At 47.5% G+C, this 26,642-nt stretch overlaps 7 protein-coding genes and 1 pseudogene across 9 annotated transcripts; 5 read left to right on the forward strand and 3 right to left on the reverse strand.

Annotated features, from left to right (window-relative positions):
- Positions 1-1,413: 1,413 nt before the first annotated feature.
- On the forward strand, positions 1,414-2,077 carry LOC117842247 (zinc finger protein 7). The gene has a single exon (XM_034722622.2). The coding sequence runs from the start codon at positions 1,414-1,416 to the stop codon at positions 1,957-1,959; it is 546 nt and encodes a 181-aa protein (XP_034578513.1). The 3' UTR covers positions 1,960-2,077.
- Positions 2,078-3,922: 1,845 nt separating this feature from the next.
- Positions 3,923-5,307, reverse strand: LOC117842248 (uncharacterized). Its single transcript, XM_034722623.2, has 4 exons — positions 4,890-5,307; positions 4,682-4,787; positions 4,469-4,576; positions 3,923-4,311 (listed from the first exon to the last, which is right to left on the reverse strand). The coding sequence occupies exons 1-4, from the start codon at positions 4,982-4,984 to the stop codon at positions 4,210-4,212; spliced, it is 411 nt and encodes a 136-aa protein (XP_034578514.1). The 5' UTR covers positions 4,985-5,307; the 3' UTR covers positions 3,923-4,209.
- Positions 5,308-7,867: 2,560 nt separating this feature from the next.
- Positions 7,868-8,897, forward strand: LOC117846599 (MFP1 attachment factor 1). Its single transcript, XM_034727823.2, has one exon. It carries the CDS (start codon positions 7,998-8,000, stop codon positions 8,490-8,492), a length of 495 nt encoding a protein of 164 aa, XP_034583714.1. The 5' UTR covers positions 7,868-7,997; the 3' UTR covers positions 8,493-8,897.
- A 2,327-nt stretch (positions 8,898-11,224) lies between these two features.
- On the forward strand, positions 11,225-14,941 carry LOC117846600 (vesicle transport protein GOT1). Its single transcript, XM_034727824.2, has 7 exons — positions 11,225-11,434; positions 11,572-11,659; positions 13,686-13,777; positions 13,865-13,945; positions 14,037-14,134; positions 14,267-14,348; positions 14,467-14,941. The coding sequence occupies exons 2-7, from the start codon at positions 11,629-11,631 to the stop codon at positions 14,503-14,505; spliced, it is 423 nt and encodes a 140-aa protein (XP_034583715.1). The 5' UTR covers positions 11,225-11,434; positions 11,572-11,628; the 3' UTR covers positions 14,506-14,941.
- Positions 14,942-15,767: 826 nt separating this feature from the next.
- Positions 15,768-17,181, forward strand: LOC140221958 (uncharacterized). The gene has a single exon (XM_072291919.1). It carries the CDS (start codon positions 15,768-15,770, stop codon positions 16,683-16,685), a length of 918 nt encoding a protein of 305 aa, XP_072148020.1. The 3' UTR covers positions 16,686-17,181.
- Positions 17,182-17,649: 468 nt separating this feature from the next.
- LOC117842170 (uncharacterized) lies at positions 17,650-20,323 on the reverse strand. 3 transcript variants are annotated; one of them, XR_004637471.2, is made up of 3 exons: positions 19,478-20,313; positions 17,936-18,075; positions 17,650-17,841 (listed from the first exon to the last, which is right to left on the reverse strand). XR_004637471.2 is itself a non-coding variant. In XM_034722539.2 (3 exons), exons 1-2 carry the CDS (start codon positions 20,150-20,152, stop codon positions 17,989-17,991), a joined length of 762 nt encoding a protein of 253 aa, XP_034578430.1. In that variant the 5' UTR covers positions 20,153-20,323; the 3' UTR covers positions 17,650-17,841; positions 17,968-17,988. The 3 variants fall into 3 exon arrangements, 2 of the variants coding, with proteins under 2 accessions (XP_034578430.1, XP_034578429.1); XM_034722539.2 differs by having other exon boundaries at positions 17,968-18,075; positions 19,478-20,323; XM_034722538.2 differs by having other exon boundaries at positions 17,650-18,075; positions 19,478-20,306.
- A 1,680-nt stretch (positions 20,324-22,003) lies between these two features.
- On the forward strand, positions 22,004-25,084 carry LOC117842270 (uncharacterized). Its single transcript, XM_034722659.2, has 5 exons — positions 22,004-22,352; positions 22,560-22,661; positions 23,178-23,285; positions 24,575-24,629; positions 24,795-25,084. The coding sequence occupies exons 1-5, from the start codon at positions 22,219-22,221 to the stop codon at positions 24,864-24,866; spliced, it is 471 nt and encodes a 156-aa protein (XP_034578550.1). The 5' UTR covers positions 22,004-22,218; the 3' UTR covers positions 24,867-25,084.
- A 50-nt stretch (positions 25,085-25,134) lies between these two features.
- Positions 25,135-26,567, reverse strand: LOC117844466 (ervatamin-B-like; annotated as a pseudogene).
- Positions 26,568-26,642: the final 75 nt, after the last annotated feature.

A 26,642-nucleotide genomic window follows, 5' to 3' on the forward strand; every position in this document is an offset into this window, starting at 1 on the left:
TCAACTTGCTTTCTCTTTACGCCTCACCTTCAGCTGTCTTCTTAGAGCACTGTGATACTGTAACGGGAAGGAATACAGAAGCGAAAGCTGCATGTAATAGCAATCAACAAAGCGACATGGCAGGCGTCACCTGCCTACAATACAACAGCTGAACGCTGATAGACAAAAGGCCTGCTCTGCTCGCTCGCCACCTCCTCCAGATCAAGCCGCCGCCGGGGGCACGAGTCGGAGTCACCATTCCACTAACACCATATCAGCATCAGGATTGTTTTTATTTCTCTCTGACTAGCCGATCAAAAGAGCGCAGCAGGTGTCTATTTCCCGTAGGGTTCTACATCATCAGAATATAGTTCCGGCTGTCACTCTTGCCGTCCCCCCAAGTCGAGCCGCATGTACCAACAGGTAAAAGCGGACACCCACCATATCGCTGCGTAGGAAAAAGCACAATCATTTGCGCCGTGAGTGCATCATCCACTTGCCTCTCAGCGGAAAGCTTCTGTTCTTTAGCCCGGAGACTGGCCAATGCTGAATGGCGTGTAGGCTTTGGCTAGCGGGAGGTGGCAGCTGCACTCACCTGAAGTCACTTGAAAGCCACCGATGTCATGTGGTGATGAAGCTAGGGCTTTGGTGTTGAATAATGCGACGCGTCCGTGCCTGAGCCTGAAGAGACAGAAAGACAGTGTTTCAGATAAGCTCAAAGATGAGTAACAGAGCACTGATAGGTGATAGGTCATAGCAACTCTCAGTAAAGTATGCTATTTGTCAGTTAAACAAATGACCCTGGAAAGAACTGTTTTCAGTCCACCTAAACTTTGGTACTAGCAAAAGATGAAGAAAACTTTGCCATTCCAAGGAATAAAAGTAATTTGTAAATCAAGTTTTCTCTCTCTTTTTGGGTAATTTTTGCTTGCTAGTTAGAGCTTAGAAGACTTCCTCACAAAAAAGGGGCAACTTAGAAGACTTCTTTTTCAGCATATATTCTTATACTTCTCTAGACATGGACAATTCCAAGTGCAAGCATCCCCAGATGACAGGCACACAGAATAGGAAAACTAACCAATCGTTGGCCTGTATGAGGTCACAGGACTGTACCTGATAGAAATGTATAACACAGCTATCCAAAATAGGTCCAGATCTGATCGGGAATGAGATGGACAAGAAACCGAATTCTGTTTTTAGCCAGTCACTCTACATGACAGGCATATCGTCCTGTGGAATTACGAGAACCAACATGCTTGCCACTACTGCAAACTAGCATATCCTGGTCCACTTCAAAGTACTGATAACTTGCCTTTTCCGTTGAATTATTGCCACCCGCAGACCCCCCCGCTTCTTTTTATAGCAAAGAAGAGTGAACCAGGATATCACAAACCTTGAGCAACCCTCTCCTCTGCTACTTCCAACAAAGAGAGAATGGAGAGAGTACCTGGGGTGGAAGAGCAGAAGTCAGCAGAACAAGTTGATGAAGCTGGCCAAGCCGATGATAATACCTCAGTACCATGGCTGAAGTTGGGTCTTGATGCGCCAAAAAGTGAAGAAGCTCAGCCTCCTGCTAAGCCTCCCGAGGCCAAATCGGTGGCCACTCAACATAGGACTTTCTCCTGCAATTACTGCATGAGAAAGTTCTTCAGCTCGCAGGCCCTTGGCGGGCACCAGAATGCACACAAGAGGGAGAGGTGTGCAGCAAGGAAGTCACACAGATTTCAAATGATGATGGGCCTCCCTCCAGCTGCTTCCTTTCTCCAACCTTTAAGAGTGAACTCCCACTCTACAGTTCTGAAGGAGCACGGTGAAAGAGCTGCTGTTGTCGTAGCAAGATTTGATGGAGGCCAAATGAGTGCCTGGATGCCTTTTGCAATTGAAGAAGCTGGTTTGGTATGGCCAGGGAGCTTCACAACAGGTTCACAGGAATCAAAGAAGCAAACAGAGAAAAATCTTGACCTGACCCTGCGCTTGTAAATTTGTAATTCACAGATAGGGTCATATATAAGAATTTTCTGAGAAGTGTAATCTTTTTTCACAATTTCTGCTGGGTGATCAAGTATAAAGTGCACTGCGAGAATGAAAAATTTAAACCTGCCCCTGTGCATGTCTAGCAACTGCACTTCTATCTCTATTTTTCTTTGAAAGAAACTGCACTTCTATCTACTCTGTAGTTTCTTGCATCCTCCCATCCCATAGGTCATATAAACCTGGTTATATTGGATCAAGTTGGCAAGAATTCAACCAATCTGCAACTGCACACTTAGAACTGGTTGAAGGTCTAATCGACTTGGTCAAAGCCCAAGTCGCATGCAATTGGTGCTTGTATGCCGGACAGAGATGCAATTGGTGTCTATTAGGAAACTAATGCACGACTGATGTCTGTCTTGGCCTGACAGAAGAGAGTTTCTTCTAGAAGCTGCAATGAATAAAAATAAAGTGTGGGAATGAGTGCATGATCACTTGTGGGTGTTTACTGAACATATATGATGAAGACAAGTTATGGATGATAAAGTGATAAAGTAACAACCTATGTAGCTTTTATGGATTTTTTACAATGATAAGATGATCTTTCTATAGAGAAACAGATCATTCTAAATCTAAAAATAAGGCATCTTTCTTAGCTTGCACCCTGCATCTCTGTGGTAACTAGATTGCAGCTATAAGTCCAGTTCACAATCATACATTTACTCCATTGGTAAACCCTGTTACTGAGATCAACCATCTGCAAGAAATTTGCCTCTTTAGAAATAACAAATATTTATATGCTGGAAAATCTTAGCCGTCACGATTGTTCGAGACTTCAAGCCTATCATGCAACACTAGGTGACTTTATCATATAATGTCTAACTGTCTTAGTCTTGCAAATATCTAACAAAGCAGCTATACTTATGAAAACATATATTGTAGCCAAGTGATATGACCTAAAAATTGTCATCAAGATGCAGGTATCGCACAAATTTAAGACAAGAGCCATGGATTCTTTGCATATCAAAGAATCCATGCAAAGTAATTGAAAGAATATGAATCAAGAGTGACAACACCTTGACGCATCAAGGGAAGTATACATGTAAAGAACAAGAACATATTCTTTTTCAGTTGGAAGGAAGGGCACATCATTAGAATTGTCTAGAGAAAGCATGAGAACAAGGTGAGGTAAGGGTAAATACATGATAAGTGAGATGCCATGAGACATATTTAGCAAATCGCCAGGTTGTATCATGAGTAAACTAATTGCAAATAAGAGCACAACAGCACAAATGATTGAATTGCAATATTTCCACTGTACTCCTTCCAATGGTTACACCGCATGTAAAAAATCTTTTCAGCTAAGATGTGTGTGAGCAGAAACTAATTTCACAGAAGCAAGTTACACAGTCCTCTGGGTACCGATCCCCTGGTTGTTTATGACTTTAAATATTACTGAAAGGTGCTACTTACGAACATATTTAAAAAATTAACCGATCACAGTGTTCTAAGCTTATGGCATCTAGTATATTTTAATATCATATAGAAAAACCTCAAAACAGTTTAAAAGTATCATCAAAATTAACACTGTAGAATGTTGTAAATGCAGTACTGGGCAAATTTGGGATTATCTTCAGCATATTTAATTATGGGCAAACTGAGGATTTCAATTCACAAGATACTATACCAAAAGTATTCAATAGCTTTAGTTGTTGTACTGATGCATTCTTGTAGAATTCAATTAAATATTATTTACTGCAGAATATATCTTTTCATGAAGAGGCATATGCACCAACATCTTCAAGTGGGAAAAATCTTTGATCTTTCAACCACATATCATTGTGTGATATCATATCTTCTTTCCCCTGTTACTCAAGAATTGCTCCAGCAAGACATCATAAAAAATATCAAAATAGAGAAAGACCAATAAATTGTCAAAAGAAGAAAAATAGGTAAAAGGAGCACATGAAGCTACCTCAATAGCGAACGAACAAATTATTCATCTAAATTCGCCAATCAGTTCATATGACTATGAATACATCAGGCTACATTCTTAAGTCAATTGTTCAATATAAACAAAAAGTTGATGATGGCATGCTGATTCCACCCTATTTTCTGGCATGCCATTTTCCTACTGTAATCTTTACGACTTTATGCATAAGTACATGTACATTGCATCAGTGTTACTGGGAGAGGAGGAGAAAGTAAGAAACAATTCATAAATGTTATGTGCATTCTGAAGAATTCAGTTGCACACTGTCAGAGCTTTGCAAGCATATGTGCGAGCTCCTCATCTGTAACTTCCATCTCCTGGTGTTCTCCCACAGCCTCTGCAAGCCGCGCCGCTAACTGGTGCTTACACTGCAAAGACCAAAATAACATTCCAAAATTCAGCTACTATTTCAGTAGCCACGAGCTAAACAACAGACCTGCTAATCCATCAAATCTTTCCGTGGTTTGCACAGATATAACTTTACTTGGTTGTTTATGACGCAGTAGCTGCAGAAAGAGAACTTACGCATAGCTGCTCTCCGCGCCCGACAATGTCGTAGAAGAAGGAGTAGCAGGTGCAGAGGTGCTCCGGGAAGCAGAGGTACTCCTCCTTCCTCTTCGACTCCCCCATCACCTGCAGCCCAAACACAAGGAACGAGGTCACGGGTCAAGTAGCTGCTTGTTAGTCTGGTTGGAAAACGAACCGTCTGGGTGAATCAAAAGACGCGGAGCCACCGACCAGGAAGAGCGAGCGGCCGCTGGGCGCGCCGGTGACGCGGCGGACGCCGCGCTCGTCGACGATCTTGCAGGCGCGAAGCATGTTCTTGCCGAACAGCGTCTCCAATCTGCGTGGAGCGCGAGCATGTCAGGGATCCGAGTGAAGCATGCGCGGGACAGCGGGAACACCGCGCGAGACGGGGGACGCCGGGCGGTTCGGCATTACTTACATGGATAGGTGTTCGTCGGATGCGCAGCTCGCAGACTTGATCTCCGCCCATACGGCGTCGGCGACCGCTAGGGATATGCTGGTGGTGACGGACATCGGGCGACGGCGGCGGCGGCTGCTGGTTCACGGAAAGTGGGGGTTGCGGTTGCGGCGTTGCGCGCGCGAGCCGTTCGACGTTTTGACGCAGACGAGAGGGGAGGAGGAACCCGGCCACCGGGGTTGCTCGAAAGGGAGGCTGACAGGTGGGTCCACGGCCCCGTTTGCCTTTTCCCACTCCTTTTTGTGCTACGACCCGTATTTCACTATTTTGGCAGAAATGGCCTGGAAAGGAGAAACTTACTCCACTGTCGTAGCAGTAGCAATGTGCAGAGTTGCAGACTTCTGAACTCAAAGAACGCTTCACTTGGTTCAGATTACTAGAACTGTAGAACTGAAATGCACTTGGTATAACAATCATCATAGAATCCTGAACTCCTCTACGAAATGCACTCGATTCAGATGATATTCAGTAAAAGAGGCAAAGACAAACTTGTTTTAAGGTCAAACTGTCAGGGAGTTTCAAGGCAAAGACAAACTCGAAGGAAACTTATATACAAACGGTGCAAACTGCCGATGAATTTGTGATTACAAGCACTCGAGCTGGCAAACCAGCTATAAACCAAAATCAGCTACATTTACTCGTATACGCAATTCAATTCTCTGAACTCTGAACACTAAGCCACATTCTCCCTTTCAAAAAAAAAAACACTAAGCCACATTCTGCAGCCAAAAGCATCGGGCAAGTAAAACTACCAGGCTACTAGCAGAAGTTGAAGCAGCACGAAGGAATGCACGAACGGTAGGCGATTGGCGCACAAGTGCACAACGCATCAGCGGTTGTGGAGGGGGTCCGATGAGTTGGGCACCCTCCGCTCGCTGCCCGTGACCAGGCCTTCCGTCGCCGGGAACCGCCACCACTTCCTCGCCCGCACGTCGAGCGTCCCGCCGGCCGGTGTCCCCGCGCCGGCGGTGGCATTCGCTCCGTCTGTGCCGGCGGCGGGCACGTCGTCGCCTTCTCCGGCGACCGCCGCCGCGAGCAGTGTCAGGAGGAGGAGCGCCAGGAGGAGCAGCAGCCTTTGACTGGCCATCTCGTGCATGGAGTAGGGTAGAGCGGGAGAGTGGACAGTCTCTGCACTCTACTCCTGTGAGTGAGAGGAGCTGGTGTGTTCTGAATCTTCTGCTGTCCTAATGTAACAGAACAGTGGGGCATGCATGCAAAGAGTCAAAGCTGAAACAAAAGTTGAAAAGGCCTTTTGTGGCCTAAACAAGGTAGGTGCTGCTGGCACGCAATCATTTGCAAAGTGAACCTTTTCTTACCATGGGAATCGAAAATCAAAATGCTTAGCAAACTCTGAATCATTTGCAGCAGGAACATCAACATTTCAAAAGGGAAAACATGCTGCGGCTGAAGGTTTCCCCCAGCTCTATCATTGTAGCTTGCCAATCTTCAGAAACCGATGAGCTATTTAATCCGCAAATATTGAGCCATCTGCCCATCTCTGGTGTCGTTTCAAATTGGGCGCCGTGCAGGGTTCCTTTTTTTTATCGTCTTTCCGAGATGCTTTTAGGTGGGGAGGTTAGTTAGCGAGAATCGGAGGTTAGCGGAAGATGATGGTGAGATTAAGTAAATGGGAGCAGGTGAAAATGGCCCGGGAAACAGGGGACACAGCTTTCCACGGGGAGAAAGGCCTCGAGGCTCCAAAGCCTATGCGCGCTGCAGCTGCGTGCAGCGCCGGGCTTCTTTTTCTCTCCTCTGGCCGGACAGAAGAAAGCGCGGCGTGCTGCGTGCGTGCACCGTCGCGTCGCGCGGCGCCTGCAGCGGCTGGACTCCGGTGCGCGGCCGTGCCTCGGCTGTCTCTCCCCTGTCCCCGCGGCTGGCGGCTCAGCTTTCCACTGCCATGGGGCAGAGCCGGGGCTTTTGCTGCCGCCGTGCCGCACTGCCGCGGTTCTCTAACTGCTCCGAGCCTCCGCTGTCGGAGTGGAGACATGGACACGGGAATCTGGATTGTCGAGTCCTGTGACAGTGTTACGCTGAATACGATGCCCTTGAGGTTGAGGGTTAATGTCCAGTTTGGATTGCATGGTTAGGCTAGTCCCAATGCATGTGTTTCCAAGGATACCATATCATCTCATAAAGTGTATTCTCATGAATGAAATAGAGAGTCTTATTGCACAGTTTTATTTCATGATTTCATAGAATGCTCATAACATTTAATTGTGAGGCATGTAATTGGATATGGTTAGATGAAATGAAACTCTATAGCCCCCAATGCAAGTTTCAATAGATTTCATAGTCTTGGAAATAATGTATACACAATTTCATCCTGATGAAACTCCTTCCCTCTTTCACTTCATAACTACCATGCCATGTCATCACATATGCTGATGTCACCTTTTTAATGTGCACGAAACCTTTATGAAATTTCTACTGGAATTAGCCTTAAAGCACCAACTCATCCAAATTGGGAGTATCAATTAGCTAATTGTTGCCTTTAACCCATCCAAACGGACCTAACTTACTTGTTGTGGTTCTAGAAAAACTCACTTGTGTTTCGATGGAATCAATCATGGAAGTGTTCACAAAACTCTGCAGTGGCGGCACTTTTTGTTGCAGCATGAAAAATACCGTGCTGGTATAACAGTAATATAGTACAACCACTAGTCAGGTAGTGGCGTAGGGCAACAAGTCAACGTACAGAAGCTAAAGAATTCAGCGAAACTGTGCCGGGAAAAACGAAAACAAAACCCAGCCCAATAGACAAATGGGCTTTATAACTCAAGACGCTAACCCAGCCCGTTTAAAGAAAAGGGCCATAACTGGACGGGCTCCTAGCCTATATCCGCGGTCCAACAGAAACCCCAGCCGCGCGCACCTGCTGAGCTTCCAGAACAGTATGCCGAACGCCGGAACAAAACAAAACCCCGCCTGCAAGTCTCTCCCCACACACACTCTTGTCTTGTGATCCTGACTCTCCCGTCTCCCCTTCTCCATCTTTCTCATCCCCCCACCCCCCGCCACGCCACAGACAGATCTCCCCTCCCTCCCTCTAGGTCACTCTTTCCCGCAGCCATGGCAGAGGACGCCCCCAACGCCGCGGCCGAGGGCACCCAGCCCGCTCCCTCCGAGGGATCCGCCACCGCGCCGGCCTCCGGCGCGAAGGCCGCGGAGGCGCTGCTCCCGTCGCTGAGCATCTGGCCGCCGTCGCAGCGCACGCGCGACGCCGTCGTGCGCCGCCTCGTGCAGACGCTCGCGGCGCCCAGCGTCCTCTCCCAGCGCTACGGCGCCGTCCCGGAGCCCGAGGCCGAGCGCGCCGCCGCCGCCGTCGAGGCCGAGGCCTTCGCCGCCGCCTCCGAGTCCGCCGCCGGCGCGTCCCCGGCCTCCGTCGAGGAGGGGATAGAGGTCCTCCAGGCGTACTCCAAGGAGGTCAGCCGCCGCCTCCTCGAGCTCGCCAAGTCCCGGTCCGCCGCCGCCGCCGCGGCGCCCGCCGAGGCCAGCGCGCAGGATTCGGAGGACTCGTCGGCGACCGCTCCGGCGCCCGCGGAGGCTGCCGCTTCCGAGGAGTAGGCGCTGGCGCCCGCGTTTTGATCCACCGAAATTTGCTGTTATTTTGGCATTTCGTTGGAAATTATCCATGGTCTAGTAGTATCCATTGTCTATTAGAGATGCGCGTGAGATGAGGAACTGGTGTTTGTTTCATGGACCTGGTGTGCTGCTAAAATATTAAGTTATAAACCGTGAATCCTTGCCATTGCATATGTATAGGTTGTGCATGAATGTTTGCATGCGCTCATCTATTCTGGTTTTCTTGTTACGAAGTGGTTAATCCTCAAGAATGATTGTATCAATAGGGCTTAGATCTTATGCTTTTACCCATTTCAATGTAGGGAGTATACTTGAACTTTGTTAGTTATCGGGCTCTGGGGCGGGATTGTTTTCTTGATCAATGAATAATGCAGGTCTGTTAAACTATATATTTATCATATACAGAATCAACCCAACAATGTTCATTTTCCACGCGCACAATTATAGAGGAGTTTCAGTTGTTAACTTATTATCTAAACAAGTCAACCACTTGTTGTACACAATACTTGTGGGGTTAGAACTGTATTATTTGATCTAGGACATAGCAGCTGGCATTTCAATGAAGAATACCTAACTGCAAGGACAGTTAGTTGATACTTGATAGCTGCATCTGTATACTTGAAGATTTGAAGTTAAAATTTAGCTTTGTTGATGATGTGTACCAAATTCGTTGTACTTTGTGGAACACCAATTGCAAATCCTCAATTTAATCAATTATGCAGATGTAACTGTCACCTTCAATCACACGGACTTAGCTTTTAACTTCTCTTTGTACTGCAGTAAATATCCATGGATCGGAGGAGTGCGTTGCATCTGTATAATTGTTAATTGAATATTTTAAGTTAAGAGACAGTCTTGGTTGGTCATGAGTCACTAGATGAAAACTACAGGTAGCCAAATGTACCTTTTTGATTTTTTTTTTACAATATATGTTCCAATGAGCAATTTATGTTGGTTCTGGATCATGGAGTTCACAACCAGTAAAATCTATAATTCTGTATGTAGAATTGAAAGTTCAAAATGACTTATGGTATATACTCGTATTTTTTAGAAATAAAGGTTACGACTAAGCAGTTACTGGCTTTGCTATTTTTCAACTTGCAAGCCTGATTGGTTGATATTTCAGTGAGAACGTAGAATGTTCACTTGCATGTATTAGAGATTTGATGAGTCAAATCACCTGAATTATAAATAGTTCTCTGGTTTCTTAGGATATGCAGTTTCCTGATATTCTGGTAGCCACTAAAGCTGTGTGCTGCTTAAAAAGAATTGTGTGTTGCCTTTGATTTTCAGCTAGCTATCGTGTATGCATATTGATGTCGGGGCAACAAAGGACAAGGGTCTTTCCTTTTTTGTTGTCCCCTGCATACCTGGTGTTATGTCATATTCACAACGTGTAATTGAATTAGGTTCATGACCATGAAAGGACATAAATGAGAAAAGGAGGAGACAGTGCTATGGAAGATCTTTAAACACATAATTTACTTTTTTACAATAAATTTAAAAGTTGTTGGCTCGATGATAGATCATAGATGATGCATTACTTTGTGAATAACATATTCTTTTTTGTTGCAATTATCAGATATAGGCTCTGGTCACTTTATGTTGTTTCAATTTTGCTTTGATTGTTCTGTGTTGAATATCATGCTAATATCAGTTCCAAGGCAGACTTCTCCATGGTGAGATGCTGTTTCAAATATGAGTTGAAGTCATTGAAAGCTATACAATGGTTGCAAACTTGCAACTAGGAAATAAGAATGTTGTGTTTTCAGTATTTGCCTAGTCAAAAAAGAAATTTCGGTTGAACTAGCCACTCGTTGACGTGCAACTATGCAAGCGTAGTGCTAGTGTTACATACACAATGGTTGTGACCTGAACTTGTTCAGATCCCATTACTAATCTACAGTGAAGTCTGAAGTGTCGTACTGCTGGTGGTGGGTGTGCACTCCCATCCTTCTTGTTCCATTGACACAAACGGTTCCTGGCGCCATGATATAAGATATGCTTGGGTCTTGGAGGAATGACAAGATAGCATGGTGAGTTTTTGAAACCGAGCGAGGTATTCATTCAAGTCACTATGGGCATATTTGCCCAATTAACGACATATATGAATAAGGAATCAATGTTGGGTTTTACTGAATCATTAGCTACTCGTGAGAATTGATCAGGGGTGGGTATCTCGAGTCTATATGGAATTATAGTACTGGAGAGCCAATTATACCGGAGAAGTGTAGTTGGCTGAAAAAGCCACTTGGATTGTTGTTTCTCTTCCCGCTCTTCCATTTCGATCTAATCGAGCATAATCTTATCTAGTTATCTTTGAATTTTTTTTAGAAATCTTATCTTTAAATTCCAGGGATAAGTAGTAGCAAACACATAAAAAAAGGGGGAGTGTATATCCCTCACCCAAGTGACAAGTCTCAAGACGAAGACGTCCAAATGAAAGGGTGATCCACGTGTTCGAAGGCTACTGGCCCGGTGCTCTCATCACCCTCAGGCCTAAGAAATGGGGTCCGCTCCGGCTTGTCCCGCGCTTTCTTCGGAGCCAAGGCAGGTAGCCAGCCAATCAGCCATCCCGGAAGATTCCAGCTGGCCGCGTGCGTTATCGCGCGCCACATAGGCGCCACACAAACGCAACCAAAGGCACCGTTGGTTTCGCTCGCGAAGCCGGCTCGACCGACCGATCGATCAAAGCATCGGCGTCCGCGCCGACCGAAACCGACGCATCTCAATTCTCAATAAAACCCCCGTCGGCCGAGGGAATCCATTCGTCATCACCGGCAGTTGTTCCACTCCAACCGCCTCTCTCTCGTGCGCCCGCGCGTGTCCCTCGCCACTCGCCAGCCGCTCCTCCTCGCCCCTTGTGCGTGCCCGGCGTCGCTCCCTCGTGCGCCTCCGGATCCGCGGCTCTCGGAGAGAGAGAGGTAAGTGCGCGCGTCCGCGCTCCGATCGCTCGCGAAACCCTACTCCCTCGATCGCGCGCGCTTCGTCGTTTATGGCGGCGGCATGGTTTCTTCTTCTCCTAACTACACATCTGCTTCTGTTCTCTCCGATGTTGCAGGCGGTGGCTGGTCGCTTGCGGTAGGAGGAGAATTCGCTGCGGGTCGTCGTCGGCGCGATGGTTTCCTTCGAGATGAACGACCGCAAGAGTAAGCGACTCCTCGCCCACCCGCTCGGTTCCCTTTCTCTGTCGCTTGCGGCTTGTGACTTCGTGAGGGCGCCTGGTGCTGCGTGTTTGTGAGATGAGATGGTGTATGCGTTTTGCGTGTGCTTTTCGCTTGTCCGCTAGCTGTTTGGGTGGGGAGATTTGTTCAGTGCTTGCTTCGCTTTCTCGCTGCGTTTGCTGTTGCGGGTGGAAGATCGCGCCGCGTTTGCCTCTCGGTTCCGCGCTGTTTGAGTTGTTTGGTGGGAGGATTAGGGTGATTGGAATGGTTACCTCACATCCAAATCATATCATTATCCGCGCCCATTAGTACTAGTACGACTGCCGCAGAGTTTTGGGGTCAATGAATCAATCACGTGTTAATGTAACCTCTGTCATCCTTCTGCTTGAAGATTTCTCTGACGTTCTGCACCACTTTTTATCTGCCCACGTTAGTGTACTGTTAAGCATATGCATTCAGTACAACGGAGTAGTAATAGGTTGCGCCACTGATAACTGAGGGAAAAAAATGCTCTGAATCTTAACATTGCCTTTGGTTTCTGCACACTATGTACAGTCAGGTTAGAGTTCAGAAAATGAGTTTGCCTCTACGAATTGTGATATACAATCAGAATAAAATTTTTAATCATACTTGTTAATCTTCAGTCAGACACTTATGAGCAATTGTCGGATATTGTTCATGAATATGGCACATAGTTTCTGATCAGGAGGGACCATCCATTAGTAGCTGAACATGTCTACTGACAATACATAACATGTTCAGTACATTAACTTTGTGGCACTTAAGCTTCTTGTCTCATGCTGTAATCTATATTCTATAATGCATCAGCGCCTTTCAATTCTTGCTGAACTTTCTTAAAATAACTCTTGCTAAATGTTCTAATCATGTTTGTTGATGTCTGGTTATCCACTAGTGAAAATTATCAGATGCAGTAACAGCACTATGTTTTGCCACGGTTAAATGAGGAAAACCATGCTCTGAGTATTAGCATTGCATTGCTAGTCCGTTCACATTATGTACAGTCTGGCAAAGATTTCTCACTAAAATTCGCCGATGTTCTGCATTACTCTTTTTTTTTATCTGCCAGCGTTCATGTAGTGTTAAGTATATGCATTCAGTACAAGAGGGTAGTATGGTTGCACCACTGATAAATGAGATAAGACTATTCTCTGATTCTTAAACTTGCCTCTCTGGTCTCTGCACAATACGTACAATCAGGTTAGAGCTCAGAAAATGAGTTTGCCTCTACGAATTCTTATATACAAAAAGAGTAAGAATTTCAATTATGCTTGATGTTTGGTCGTCAGACACTGATGAACAATTGTTTCCAGATGTAGTTCAGGGATATGGCACTTAGTTCCGGATCAGGAGGGACCATCCATTAGTCTCTGAAAATGGTTACTGACAATACACAGTATGCTAAGGACATTAGTTTCCTTATGTGAAACTTGACACTTCAGCTTCTTGTCTTATGATGTCATCTAGATTCTGTAATGCATCAGCACTTTTCAACTCTTCCTAAACTTGATTAAAACAACTCTTGCTAAACCATTGCTGACCTTTTTTTTTTTGATGTTTGGTCATCCATGATGAGAAATTGTCTGATGTAGTAGAAGCACTATGTTTTACCACTGTTAAATGAGGAAAACTATGCTCTGAGTATTAGCATTGCATCTCTAGTCTCTTCACACAGCATACATTCTGATTAGTACAGAAAACGAGTTTGCCTCTATGAATGAGACATGCGTTTAGATTAAGAATTTCAATCATATGTGTTGATGTTTGGTCATCCACTGCTTAGCAATTGCCAGATGTAGTTCAGCAACATGGCGCGCAGTTTCTTTTCTGATCAGGAGGGACAATCCATTAGTAACAATGTATTCAGTAAACTAGCTTTCTTATTGAACTTTATGACTCTTCAGCTTCTTGTTTTGTGCTTCTATTGAAATGTACAATGCATCCGCGCTTGTCAACTTTTGCTAAACTGTTTCCCATCTTTTTTCCCCGACAGAGATTGGGCTAGGCTTGACTGGATTTGGAGTTCTCTTCTCATTCCTTGGGATCATTATGCTGTTTGACAAGGGATTCCTGGCAATGGGGAATGTAAGAATAATTCATCCTGTTGATGGATTCTGCCTTCATTCCAGCCTCCTGTTTACTGATACGTACTGCTGTTTGCCATGCTGCCAGATTCTCTTCGTTTCTGGCGTCTTACTGACCATTGGGCTGAAGCCAACCGTGCAATTCTTCACCAAGCCTAAGAATCACAAGGTCCTGATAATGATATCATCACTGCGAAAAGCATGCCGTTTCAGTTCCATTTCCATTCTTGTCTCACTGGTGTATCTTATTAATTGTGCAGGGTTCAATCTCTTTCGGGTTTGGCTTTTTCCTGGTCCTCATTGGATGGCCTGCCTTAGGAATGATGGTGGAGTCATACGGTTTCATCATGCTCTTCAGGTTGGTAATTTCTTTACAGTTATTCTTGTATAATTTGCGTGGCTTCTGGCACCTGGCAGTGCATTTTTCTGTCAGCATATGGACTAGAAACATTTGGTCATTGTGTCTGACACCTTCTGAATTTCCTCTCAGCGGTTTCTGGCCAACTGCTGCTGTTTACCTGCAAAAGAGTCCTTCCTTCGGTTGGATATTCCACCATCCCTTTTTGACTTCGGTATGATCTTCATATAGTACAGCACTACAGCTCATTAATCCGTCAGCTCAGCTGCCTTGTTCTCCAGGTGTTTTCCCCCCTTTATCGCTGATGTTTCCTGCCTGTCCGAATTTTGCAGCTGATCACTCGGTTCAGGGGAAGACGGGTCCCGGTGTGATTCGGCTGGCTGCTGGATCGTCCCCAAAGCATATCAAATCGCCTGTACAGAAGTAGACCGATCGACATATGCATTCTGTTCGTTTGTTATTCGTTGATTCTACCCAGTTTAAAGAGAGACGAAAAGGAAGTCGTTGCTGCTGGTATGTGGATCTTACTACGCTGCTGCCAGTAGTCTGTCTCAACAAAGGGTAACTAATCAGTCTTTCTGCAAGAAGGCATTTCTTGGCTGTTAATAAGTAGGTTGATAGATGATGGTGATAGCTTTGGTACTACCTCTTTTCTGAATGCCGATGACTAGGCAGGAGTTGTGAACTGGTTTGGGAAAACCAGCCGTCCTGTGAGAAAGTCATGCTACTCCTATGTTTTTGCTAAACATGACTTCTTGTGAATCTGTGTACCTGTGTCCGGTCGAGTATAACCTTGCATTCTCATCATTTCGTTTTCTCTGTGTGTCTGTCTCATACTGCACTGTTGCCCGATGTAGTGTTCACTGTACAGCATGTTGCCTGGACGCAGCCCAGTGTTGTTGGGAAGCCCTTTTTGAGTTGAAGGTTCAGTTCCAAGTTCAGAAAGTTCTAAATCCAATCCTAATTCCCAAATCTAAAAATTCAGTTCCTCAACTTGCACGTTCTCTCTATAGATGAAAGTTAATTGCAATCCCACAAGGTTCCCCACCTGATTCTAGCTCCCAGTCCCAGACTGAGAATTGTGCTGACGGTCCCAATCCCCAAAACCATGTCCCCAATTGAAATCAGTGCACGTTTTGTATTCAAATCGATTTTTTTAGAATTAATTGTGAAGTCCAGAAGGGTGGCTAGCAAAGTGTCCACCCCTCCCGGGAAGGCTGCAGGCTGCAGCGCACAATTTTCAGCTAGCAATGCACAACGTGAGCATCCAATCCAAACCCTCTGCATCATCTAAAAAAAATCACGGCTTCAAATCATCGACGCCATAAACAGCGTGAGAAAATAAAAACTTGTTTCCAAACTTCCCTGGATAGATCGGTTGTGCGTAAAAAGGAAACCCACGTTTCCGACTCAAAATTTGCCGGGAGAAACGCGCGCGCGCGCGTGAAAGCCACGCATCTCGACTCGACTTCGTCTCGGTTTTGGCGCTCGGAGTCCGACTGCCGCCGCCGCCATTCCACCACTATAAGTCACCAGGGGGATCGGAGCACCTAGCACATCCCTCCATTAGCCATCTCCCTCCGTCTTCTTCCATCGGATCCATCCGCAAGCTCGATCTCGCGAAGCCGGCGACATGGCGCTGCGCCGCTGGAAGCCATTCTTGGACGCGTTCCCGCTCATCGACACCGCCATCGAGGCCGCCGACGCCGACGGTCTCCTCTCCCGCGGCGAGATCCGGAGCGCGAGGTCGCGGATCATCGAGATGCTCTGCGACGCCGCCGACGACGACGACAAGGCGGAGGCGCTCTGCGCGCTGCTGGACGAGGCCATGGCGGGGTCGCTGGGCACGCTGCGGGCGGTGCCCGTGGAGAGGATCGCGCTGGCGTCCGGCGACGGCCTCGTCGGCGCCGTCGTCGCGCTGACGAGGGACCACGCGTCGGAGCGGGTTCGCGGGCTCGCGCGCGACGTCGTGCGCGGGTGGAGGGCGGGCGCCGTGGCCGAATTCGCTAGGGCCAGGGCCGAATTCGCCAGGGCCAAGGCCGACATGGACGTGCTGGACGGCCTCCCGTCTACTCCGCCGCCTCCTCCCCAGGACGACAAGGCGCCCGGGGCCGGCTCCGACGCAAAGACGAAGAAGATCCCGGCGGAACAGCGTCGTCCAAGGAAGACCGCCGTCGTCAGCAGCTGCCGTGTCAGCAAGGCCGAGTCCTACGGCACCTTGCCCAAGAAGAGGGCTCCGGTCGTGAGCACCAGCACCGCCAAGCCGTCGTCAGCGAACACGGGAGCTCCAGCGGTTGTCCCAGCTCGGCCGAAGAAGACGCCGCCCGTCGTCATCAGCTTAGCCACTGAGGAGAGGAAGATGGAGGCCACGAAGCGCAAGCTCCAGGAGAGGTACCAGGAGGCCGAGGACGCGAAGCGGCGGCGCACGATACAGGTGATCAAGCCACCACTGGAACCATCGGGCCAAAGGCAGCGCAACGAGCACCCGGCCGTGAGGGCGCGTGGGCCGGCGAGCTGCGCGGCGGAGAGGCGCTTCATGACGAGGGTTTAGTTAGAGTCAGGGGTTCTTGTACATGTAAACGAATAGACCATTAGAGTCGTGTCTTGCCATTGTTAAGCTAAACTAACTTCTCCGGATGTGATCGTCGTCACTGCATTATTATTGCGACGATGCGACAGATATCCACCTTGTCTTGTACATGTAAACTGAATTGATACTCGTGCAATGTGTTCAAAAGCTTTGAAATAAATTTCACGGATTGTGCTTTTCCGAGCTACTGTGTTATGCTGCCACCGGTAGCTCCACTTAGAATGGGTGTGCTCAGAAGAATCAAACTGGGCCAAGCAGAACTTCCTCAAAGCCATGTAGAAGGCTTATCTTCTGTATTCCTGAAGGCCGACAATGCCACAATTAGATTCTGTAATTTTACGTGTCAGTGTCACCGCATTCCATTTTTTTTTCTGACTTCCTCTGTTCCAACACAGAACATGGCATCTCTTTTATTTCTGTTTGTCACTCAATCGGAGGAATAAAACAAGGAACAGTACTATGAGGGTGAATATTTCTACTCACATGCACAGCATTTGCATGAATAAAACAAGGAACGGTACTGGAAAAGGACTATATTCCATCAGGAAGGGCAATAAAAACGGTATCTTGCAGTTTGCATAACAACTCGCTCAACCCAGGTAGGAACAACGTCCAGTTGTCACTCTAGTAATACTCCATGAACATGTAAGATTGAATCAGTAGGAACAATGTCTAGTTTTGTCCATACAATTTGAAGCACTCTATTGTACATTTAACTCAGCGCTGGATTTATGACTTCCTGAACTTCAGCTAAAATGTTTCAGAAACCCTGAATTCCGACACCTAATGACGGACCCAATCACCTAAATCCTTGACCAGTCTAATAATATTAACTATAATTGCGATTTGGGAGCCAATTACATATACAGAACTGAGTCCACGGTTATCAATATTAAAGTTCAGTGGACGATCAAGATCACAATAATAGAAAAAATGGAAATTACATATACAGAATGATGTCCAGGGTCGTCAATATCAGTAAGTCAATACAATGTCAACATATCTACAACTTACCAAATCATCACTCAGCTATATACATACTTTAAGAACAAACAGAGGTGAAGTGTTGAACTATTGATTGCTTCGGATTGGGTTGCAGCCTTGCTGGTTTCAGCATCTATAATAAGTAAACATCACACCTGTTAGAAGTTCAATCTTTGTTTAGCTACAAGTGCGATCCTGCACGCTAACCGGTCTGATCCTCTAATTACCTAATCGATTCGCTACAACATAGCAACCGAACCTTTTCCAACAGTGAAAATGATTAGGAGTTCCTGATAATCTTAACTGCTTCACTGCCGCTTCTGATGTCACTCATTAAAGCAATTTGATGCAGTAGTTGTGCTATCCTCTGCATAAGGGGGAAAAACAAGAGTTCAATTAGAGTACTGGAATATCAATCACAATACGAACATTTGTTGATCTAATGCACTTCTAACTTCCTTAATCTAGAGTTCCAGACATTGCTCGGTGGTAAATCAGTGACAGCTAGAGATGATAGTCTCTGGAGAAAACAAAAATAGTCTGGTACAATCACCTTAACCTTTTGGGTCAAACATAAAAAAAAAACTCGACCTGCGGGGGGTAAGACAGCCCCCGAGCATTTGCTAAGAAGAAGACCTTCTCACGCAGATCGAGAAAACCCCCGAACCCCTGCCCCACCCTTACATAGTGGCACCGTAGCCCGTGTGAGACGACCAAAGACCTGGGCCGGACCTTAGACCTATGCTTTGGCGTGGGACAGACGAGGGGATTTTTTTAACCCCAGCCTGAAATTCGCTCCCACGGGGAGTCGAACCCAGGACCTGAGGAATGTTATGTTTTGGGTCAAACATAACAATTCGAAATAAAGTTACAAAGCAAAGGAAACATTGGAAACAATCCACCCAATTAAAGATTACATAGTAGAATCCTAAGTGTGCTAATGTGTCAGTATATGTTCTGGATATGAGAACAGCAGTCGTCTTGAAACATTTCATGAAATAATGATACGATTTAATTACACACAAATTTGAAGAAGATAAGAGATAATATGCTAGATTGATTATATTTTGTTAAAAGGTTGCTGGGGCTATAATTGGAAAAGGTAAGCTGTCAAATGAACAAGATGAAAACTCAAGTGGAATGTTTATTTGAAACTCATGAAATATTGGAGGGCGGATGGTACTAGAACTAGTACAGTACAAGGGCAGTATTTCTACTCTGTCATTTATCTCCCTGAACCCAACCTTAACAAGAATATCAATACCTGAATAAAACCCAGCATCAAGAAGAGGACTTCTTGAAAGTGTCAAAGCAATCAATCGATCATCCACGGGGCTCTATAAGACCAAGTATCGAATTATATTATTGGTGTTAAATCCAATAAATCCATTCGTCTCTCAATCTTTCCCACCATCAACAGATGCCAACTGATATAACAAATTCATAGACATTCTCCTTTTAGTAAATCGATGCCATTTACCAACCAATCACTTTCTATATGATCAATTTGACTTCCCCACAAATCAAATTGTGCAATATCGCACTAACAAGTTCTGAATTTGCCACATCTGCACTAAACTTCAGATGAATATTTTGTTTGATCCAGAACCTAAATGAAACCAATCTCATCTCACTGGAACAGCAACAGTCATCTCACCATCCTATTCGTTGCACACGATCATGCATGGCAGAAATTGGCCAATTAACCAAGAATTAACAGAGACATCACATTGGCATCACGACTCAGAGGGCTACAGAGAGATCCAAACCTTATCCTTCTCCTTGGAGAGAAGCACGAGCAGGTCCCGTTCCTTTCTATCCCGCCGCCGGGCGTACAGAAGTGCCCCAACCACAGCAACCGCCGCCGCAGCTGACCACACGGCGGGCCTCACCGATGGGCACCCGCAGGCGCTGTGCACGAGCACCCGCTCCTGGACCGCCCCGACACCGGTCGCCCAAGCGCGCCTCGCCGCCAAGCGGCACCTCTCCCACCTCGCCCACGCACCCCACAGCCACTCTCCATCCTCCTCCTCCTCGCCCTCGTCCTCTTCCTCCTCCTCCTCCACCTCCTTCGCCGCCGCCGGCGCCACCGCCTCCTCGGGCTCCGCCTCCAGGCCCAGGCCTTCGTGGAGGCGCGGCGGGAAGATGGCGCAATCATCAAGCCCGCCGTCCACGTGGGCGACGGATGGGGACGTTGGGGTGATGAACTCCCAGGCATCGGGGGCGGGCGGCGAGGAGGAGGCCATGGAGGTGAGGGAGGAGGAGGAGAGGGAGTGGGTCAGCGTCTTGGGCTTGAGGAGGAGGTGTGGGTTCGGGGAGGGGAGCAGGAGCGGGTGGAGCACGGAGTACGGCGAGGCCGGGCCCGACACGGCGGCCACCGGCGGGGACGGCAGCGGCGGCGGCGGCGACGGCGATGGGAGCGCTAGCCTCTGGGGGCGGTCCATGGCTGCGACCGCGGGCGCTGCTGCGCTGCTGTTAAGTGGAGTTGATTTTTCGCTCGGCAATTTTGAGGTGGGGCCTTTGCTGATCTGGATGGGAGGGGAGGATCCTTCGTGGCTTCGTCCGGTGCTTGGGCTGCGAGGCTGCGGTCGATCACGTTCACCATTCAGAACTCCTCTGCACTACCCGAGCAAATGAGCAGAGAGTTTGTCGAGGCGAAACCCCGCGACCCCCTCCGCGTCGCCTCCGCGGCCATGTTGCGCCGGACGCCGGTCGACACCGCATGGTGGGCTTGCGCTTGCCTGAGCTTGGACTGGGTTAGCGCATGGTGGCGGTGTCGGTGAGGCTGCTGTCCATATGTGCGTGTGCATGGTGGTGTGAGTCGCCTGTGAAAGCTTGGTCGTCGCCGATGGAAGCCTGTTTTCCTATTCCTACCTGTGAAGACGACGACAACGACGACGCTTGCGGGCGCCGTTCCCTGTGGAGGTGTTGTTTTGCGACTCCCACACCATTCTCCATGGTTAGCCGGTGTAGTCTACGACTGTGGCAGCGGTCATCATGCAGCGAAAGCTTCGCGCCCGGAGCGCGGGGTGTCTCACCTTCGCATGGTCCGGTGAGGTCTTCGATTGCTCGGTGCCTCCTACCCTTTGCATCTCTCCATTATCGGTATACTTCTTGGACTTGCTAATACTGGTTGTTGCCTATCATCATGGTTCAGCGAGTGTCTCCCACCATCAGTGCTTTTCTTGTTAGTGGTACCATCAAATTTTATGCTAGATGGTGTTTCTACCTCTTCCACCATTCCTCTTCGAGGGTTCCTTCCCTCGAGCGGCGTTGGATGATGGGACGTGGAGCCTGGATGTCCTTTGAAAGGTGTTACCATTAGCTTAAGATCGTTATGTCCAGTGGGCTCTGATCTGCGTGCCTATCGCCACCTTAAGTCCCCCTGGTGGTCCTCAATGAAGCGATGTAGCTACAAGAGGTGGTGTGGGTGTGCAACAGCCAGAGCATCTCTGGCGAATATGTTGTTCGGTGGCGGCTCTAATCAGCGATCGCTGGTCGTTCTTCAGCTTGTGTTATGGCTTGTCTCTAAATTGTATACGTGTTGTATTTCTCTTGTGGTGTCTTACTTTACTACTGCTTTGTTGCTGAAGATCAGTACATGCCCAAGATCCTTTAATGAAATTCAAGTAGGGATCCCCGTTGACCCAGAGAGCTTGTCGGAATGGTGTGGAGTTGTGGATTGGATGCGATGTGCAGACAGTGAAATGCGATCTTGTTTTCATGTGCTATACTGCTATGTGAGCGCATGTTTTAGGCAGATACTTCAATTTAACGGTAGCCAAGCACGGTGTTCCACTTGTTTATCTTTTCTCCTTCCTTGTCTTGCTCCATCAGTGCTATCATAAATTGAGACTGATATATCGAGCAACACATCTGCTTCACACTATACAGAGACGCATAATGTAGCTGCATTTGTCACCGCAAGTGCGAAGTTTATATTCAGTGATATAAATGAGCATGAGTGCATGACCATACCAATCAGCATTCAGAGCAATGTTCAGAGAATAAGAAAGCAAGCAGAAAAGTTAAAATGGCAGTTAGAATTCGATACTGGCAGAAGGCGAGGAGCATTTGGGCTGCAATTCTCTTTTCAATGTTTCTTCTTCGTGGTTTTCAGCCCACCAAAACCAAACACCGACAAGCCCAATATCTTTTACTCGTGGACCGCAACTGGTAAGCCCAATATTTTACTCGTGGATTGCCTATGACAGTCGCCATTTTGTCCCCCTAGGCCCATATCGGCCAAACTATCTCGTCGTCCCCCAACCAGTTTCCAGCCCAACCGCGCCCCTCAGCATGACAGCCAAGTCCCTCTAACCCCTGAACCAGAAGTTCCCAGGCCACCGGTGGCGGCGCGCGGCGAGCTCGGCGGCGCGACGCGGAGGCGCGCAGGACGCGTGGGGAGCGCGACCGGCGGGGCGTCGGTTGGCCGCGGCAGCGGTCCCATAACGGCAAGCTACAGTCCTCCGTGATCGGCGAGTCGTTCCGGAGGAACCCTAGCCTGGCCATGGCCGCGGCGGAGGCACGGGCGCGGCAGGAGAAAGTGAGGAAGTTCGAGGAGTTCGTGGACCGGCGTCTGAAGCCCGACCTCGCCAACGCCATCAACCAGCGCGACAAGGTGTTCGGGCAGCAGAAGACCTTGTAAGCCCCGTTGAACTTTCTGTCCGTCGATTCCGATTGTCCATGGTTCTGTGGTGGGACATTTGGAGGTCGTATCTCGAGCAAATCATCGAAATTGTTGCTTGAGACATTTGGGACATGTGGTGCTTCCTGCTAATTTATTTTGACGCATTAGTTTTCTCTACTGCAACTTGTCTCTGATGATGGAGCTTTTTTGGATTCCGGCAGCTTGGATTTGAAGAGGAACATTGAAAATTTGGAGAAGAATGGGGTCACCAGCATGCGGTCCATGGTCAATCTTGGCTCGGAAGTGTACATGCAGGCAGAAGTGTAAGCATCGCCCCACTTTACCACTTCTTTCAACCAATGCTTACAATATTTACATTACCAAATCAAATAGAGTGAACTTTTCAATTGCAATATTCGGTACACGCTTAATATGAAAAAGGTGGGCGATATGACTTTGTTTCCAGCTGAATTCAGAAATAGTGCATACGATGACTGCCCTAGTGCCCTGGTCTTAGAAACGGTGTTTGGCTGTTTCATACATATGAATAGAAGACAGTGTATCAAGCAGATTAGTTTTACTTTTACCAAATTGTGGTCTTTGGTTACAGGAAGCAAACTTGGAAACTGCTCATCTTAATGTGCTCTCATGCTAATTTTTATTTTTAAGTTGAGTCTTGACTTCCGTTATCTAGCAGACTGTTAAATTAGTTTTGTTAAGTTGTAGTAGTTGAAGAAATTTAGTAAAGAACTCAATAAACCCTTTTCTTGAAACATGGGTGATAAAGTGTTTCAATATACGTCATATAACTGGTCGGTGTTGTGTGGTGATTTCTGCAGACCAGATACAAGGCACATTTTTGTGGATATTGGTCTAGGTTTTCATGTGGAGTTTACTTGGCAAGAAGCTTTGCAGTTCATATCTGTAAGAGAGGCAAGGTTGGCTAGGTAAGCAAATTCTGGTGTTTGTCTGTTTGACTGTGATATATTTCTTCATTCTGTTAAGTGAGTTATCCGAATGGTAATTTATGACTGATATTTGTGAAAGATTCTGGTAATTTGCACTTTGTTGTTTAATACGGTGCTTAGCACAACATACTTTATAATTTGTTAATTCATCTAGTAGGATATGCAGATTTTAGCTCTAAAGGGAAAATGAAAAAAAATATGGATGCTGATGTTAGATCATAACGAAAAGAAAAAAAATGTGGATGCAGATTTTGTTGGAGCTTTTCTTCATCAAACATCATTTTTAGATCAGGAGTTCACTTATTTATCACAGGCTAATGTGCGTCATATAACAGAGCTGGTCATATTATGTTAGTAATGTACCTCTTACTTTCAGTTGTATATATTTCCCAAATTTGGCTCATGTCACCAGTTTCACTATCTCATTTCTTATAATTCTAAACCACTGTCGTTCGCGTTTCAAACGCTGTATGATGCCCCCCTCTACTACTGCTAATGACCATATGTATTTCTGAAGATGCCTCAGATGAGTTCTATGTTTATTGGTATGGCAACAGAGACACTACTTTGCTGTTCTAAATTATAAAAGCACACCATCGCTTGTTTGTATGATCATTGTTAATGTTGGGATATTAGTAATCCCACATGCTCTGAGATCAGTCATCAGTGCTCAGTGCTGGATCTAGCAGAACAAAAATATCACCATATTGAAATCAGTATGTTTAAACTGAAATGCAGGTTCACCGTTGACTTGATACATGTTGCCATACTCTTTTTGCCTGACCAGGGATTATTCTACCTTTCTCAAAAGTCTCTAATTTAGACACAACACCCATTGTATGATCTTGTTAGTGCTAATCTGTCTGGAGTGATGTTTGTGGACATTAGTTTGCTCAAAGGATATAATCGCAGACTTGCTTAGCAGCCTGGCTAGTTTATCTTGGTATGCTTGGACGATGTTTTTGGTAGAAAAATTCAACGGCAATTGAATCTAGATTCTTGGCAGACCTTCTCAATTGATTGATCGGATTTGTGTATCCTGAAGTCTGATTTTTAAAAATTGTCATTACAACTCTTCAGCACATCAGGCTTGTTGGACAAAAGTTCATTGTTTGATCTGGTGCTTGTTTCACTTATGGTTGAATGGTTTCCTTCTGCATATTTAGGTTGCCATGACATAGGTTGATGTTTTATTCCTGAAAGCTCAATGCAGCTATGTTTGCAGCATCTGTTCAGTTGTTAATGTTGGAAATGTTGAATGCTTGCAGGCAAATAGATGAATACACACATCTCATCGCAAGCATAAAAGCACAGATCAAGTTGGTACGTACAATGTATTATAGTTGATTTGGTCTTCCATTTATGCCGAGATCATATACTCTCGTTCAAAAATATGTTTTTTTTTGTTGCATACATTCATCTGATGATATGTGCTTAAATTCAGATGTTGCTCTTCTTTCTGCTTACCATCAGCAATTCCATATGCAGGTATGTGAAGGTATCCGTGAGCTGCTGCAGCTACCATCGGAGAAAGAGTTGTCACCTAGGAATACCTGGTAGAATTTGGTTCTTGCAGCAAATGGTTGATGCCATCGAACTTGTAAAATGTAGTGCAGTAATGCAAGGTGGTTCCATTTTTATGGCAATGACCATCAGAAGTTCTGGTAGAATACCTGGCTTAAAATATTAAGACCTTCTGCAGTTGAAATTATTCAACTCTTGGAGTATTTTAAAACCAGACAATGAGGTTGCCGGTCTTATAACAATCTCTTTGACTACACCCCATAGAACTTAGAACAATTTTTAAGTTTCTCATGGCATTGGTACATGACATGTAGTGATCACTAGCGACACTGAGCAGCTGAGCTCACATCACCGGGTAGCACGGCATGCTGGCGATGCCGCACAAGCCTTCCCTTGCCCCAACGCGCCCCTCCATGCGGACGTACCCACCCTCTCCCCACCCGTCGCCCCACGAGTTCTTGATGATCGAGTACCCGACCACCGTGACGGCGTGGTTGGTCCCGGCGTCGCAGGGGCCCAAGAGCACCCCACCCTTTAGTACTGGAAGGTGGCGGCGTTGATGGTGACGATGACCGGCTGCCGCGCCACAGCGCGCTCCAGCGCGGCCTCGCTGTTGGGCTCGACGCCCGCGCCACCGCGGATCCCGCCCACGCGGACCCTACCGCGCCTGCACTGGCCCTGCCTGCTCTCGTAGGGGTACTCCCACGTGGTGGCGAGCCCGCCCTTGCGGGTGACCCACCACATCGCCGACGCCGGGTCGCCGCCGACGCAGCCGCTGTCGGGCGGGGTGTGGTCGCAGTACAACAGCTCCTGCTCCGACAGCGACACGAGGCGGCCCGACCGTAGCTTGCATTGTACACGCTCTCGATCGCCGCCACCGCCGCGAACGCCCAGCAAGACCCTGCAAGGACATGACATCATCAAGAGCTCATGTATGTATAGTTGCGAACGCCCAGCAAGACCCTGCAAGGACATGACATCATCAAGAGATCATGTATGTATAGTTACATACGCATGCCACGTGGACCTTTGGATTATCACCACAATTCATTTGGTGCTTGACGGGAGTCACGGCGCCGCTGGTCCTCCAGTCCACGCTGTAGGGGACCTGGCCGAAGGCGTCGTCCGAGTAGCTGCCGTTGCCGCCGCGCTCGGCGACGAGGCCAGCGCGCGTGGTGTTGATGAGTTGCCGCATCACGGCGTCGCGGGCCGCGAGCGCCTGTCCGGGCGGCATGGTGTGCTTGGCCAGGAACTCCTCGCGGGTGAGGTCGGTGAACTGGTTCTCGCCGAGCTCGTAGGAGAGTTCACCGCGCCGGTTCGTGGCCTCGATGTACTCCACGTTCCGGCGGTACACCTCGAACCGGCGCTGCCGCTCCTCGGCGGTCGCGTAGGTCCGGTTGTACGCGGCGCGCCACGCGTGGAACCGGTCCGTCATGAGCGGCATGTCGCCGGAAGCCGCGGCGCCGGCCAGCAGCAGCAGCAGGCTGGCGTACAGGAGGGCGAAGGCCGGAGAACGTGAGGCGGCAGCCATGGCCGTCGTTGATGCCATGAGAGATATAGTTTCAGCTACTACCTCTGCCTGTGCAAGCTGCTGCTGCTTGTCGCTTGGTGCCCAGGCTGATCGAGCAGCCATATATGGCTCTGGGCTTTCAAATATATAGATGGCCGTGGCGAGGCGAGGTGATCGATCACGACACGCATCATCGATCCTTGCCGTCGACCGTTTGGAGGAAGAAGTAATCGAATCAGAGATCAGGACCAGGCGGCCAGGCCACCAGGGTGCATTGATCTGCTGGATGCCGTCTTGCATTG

This window comes from Setaria viridis, chromosome 2 (assembly GCF_005286985.2).
Source record: "Setaria viridis chromosome 2, Setaria_viridis_v4.0, whole genome shotgun sequence".
Classification (NCBI taxonomy): Eukaryota; Viridiplantae; Streptophyta; class Magnoliopsida; order Poales; family Poaceae; genus Setaria; species Setaria viridis.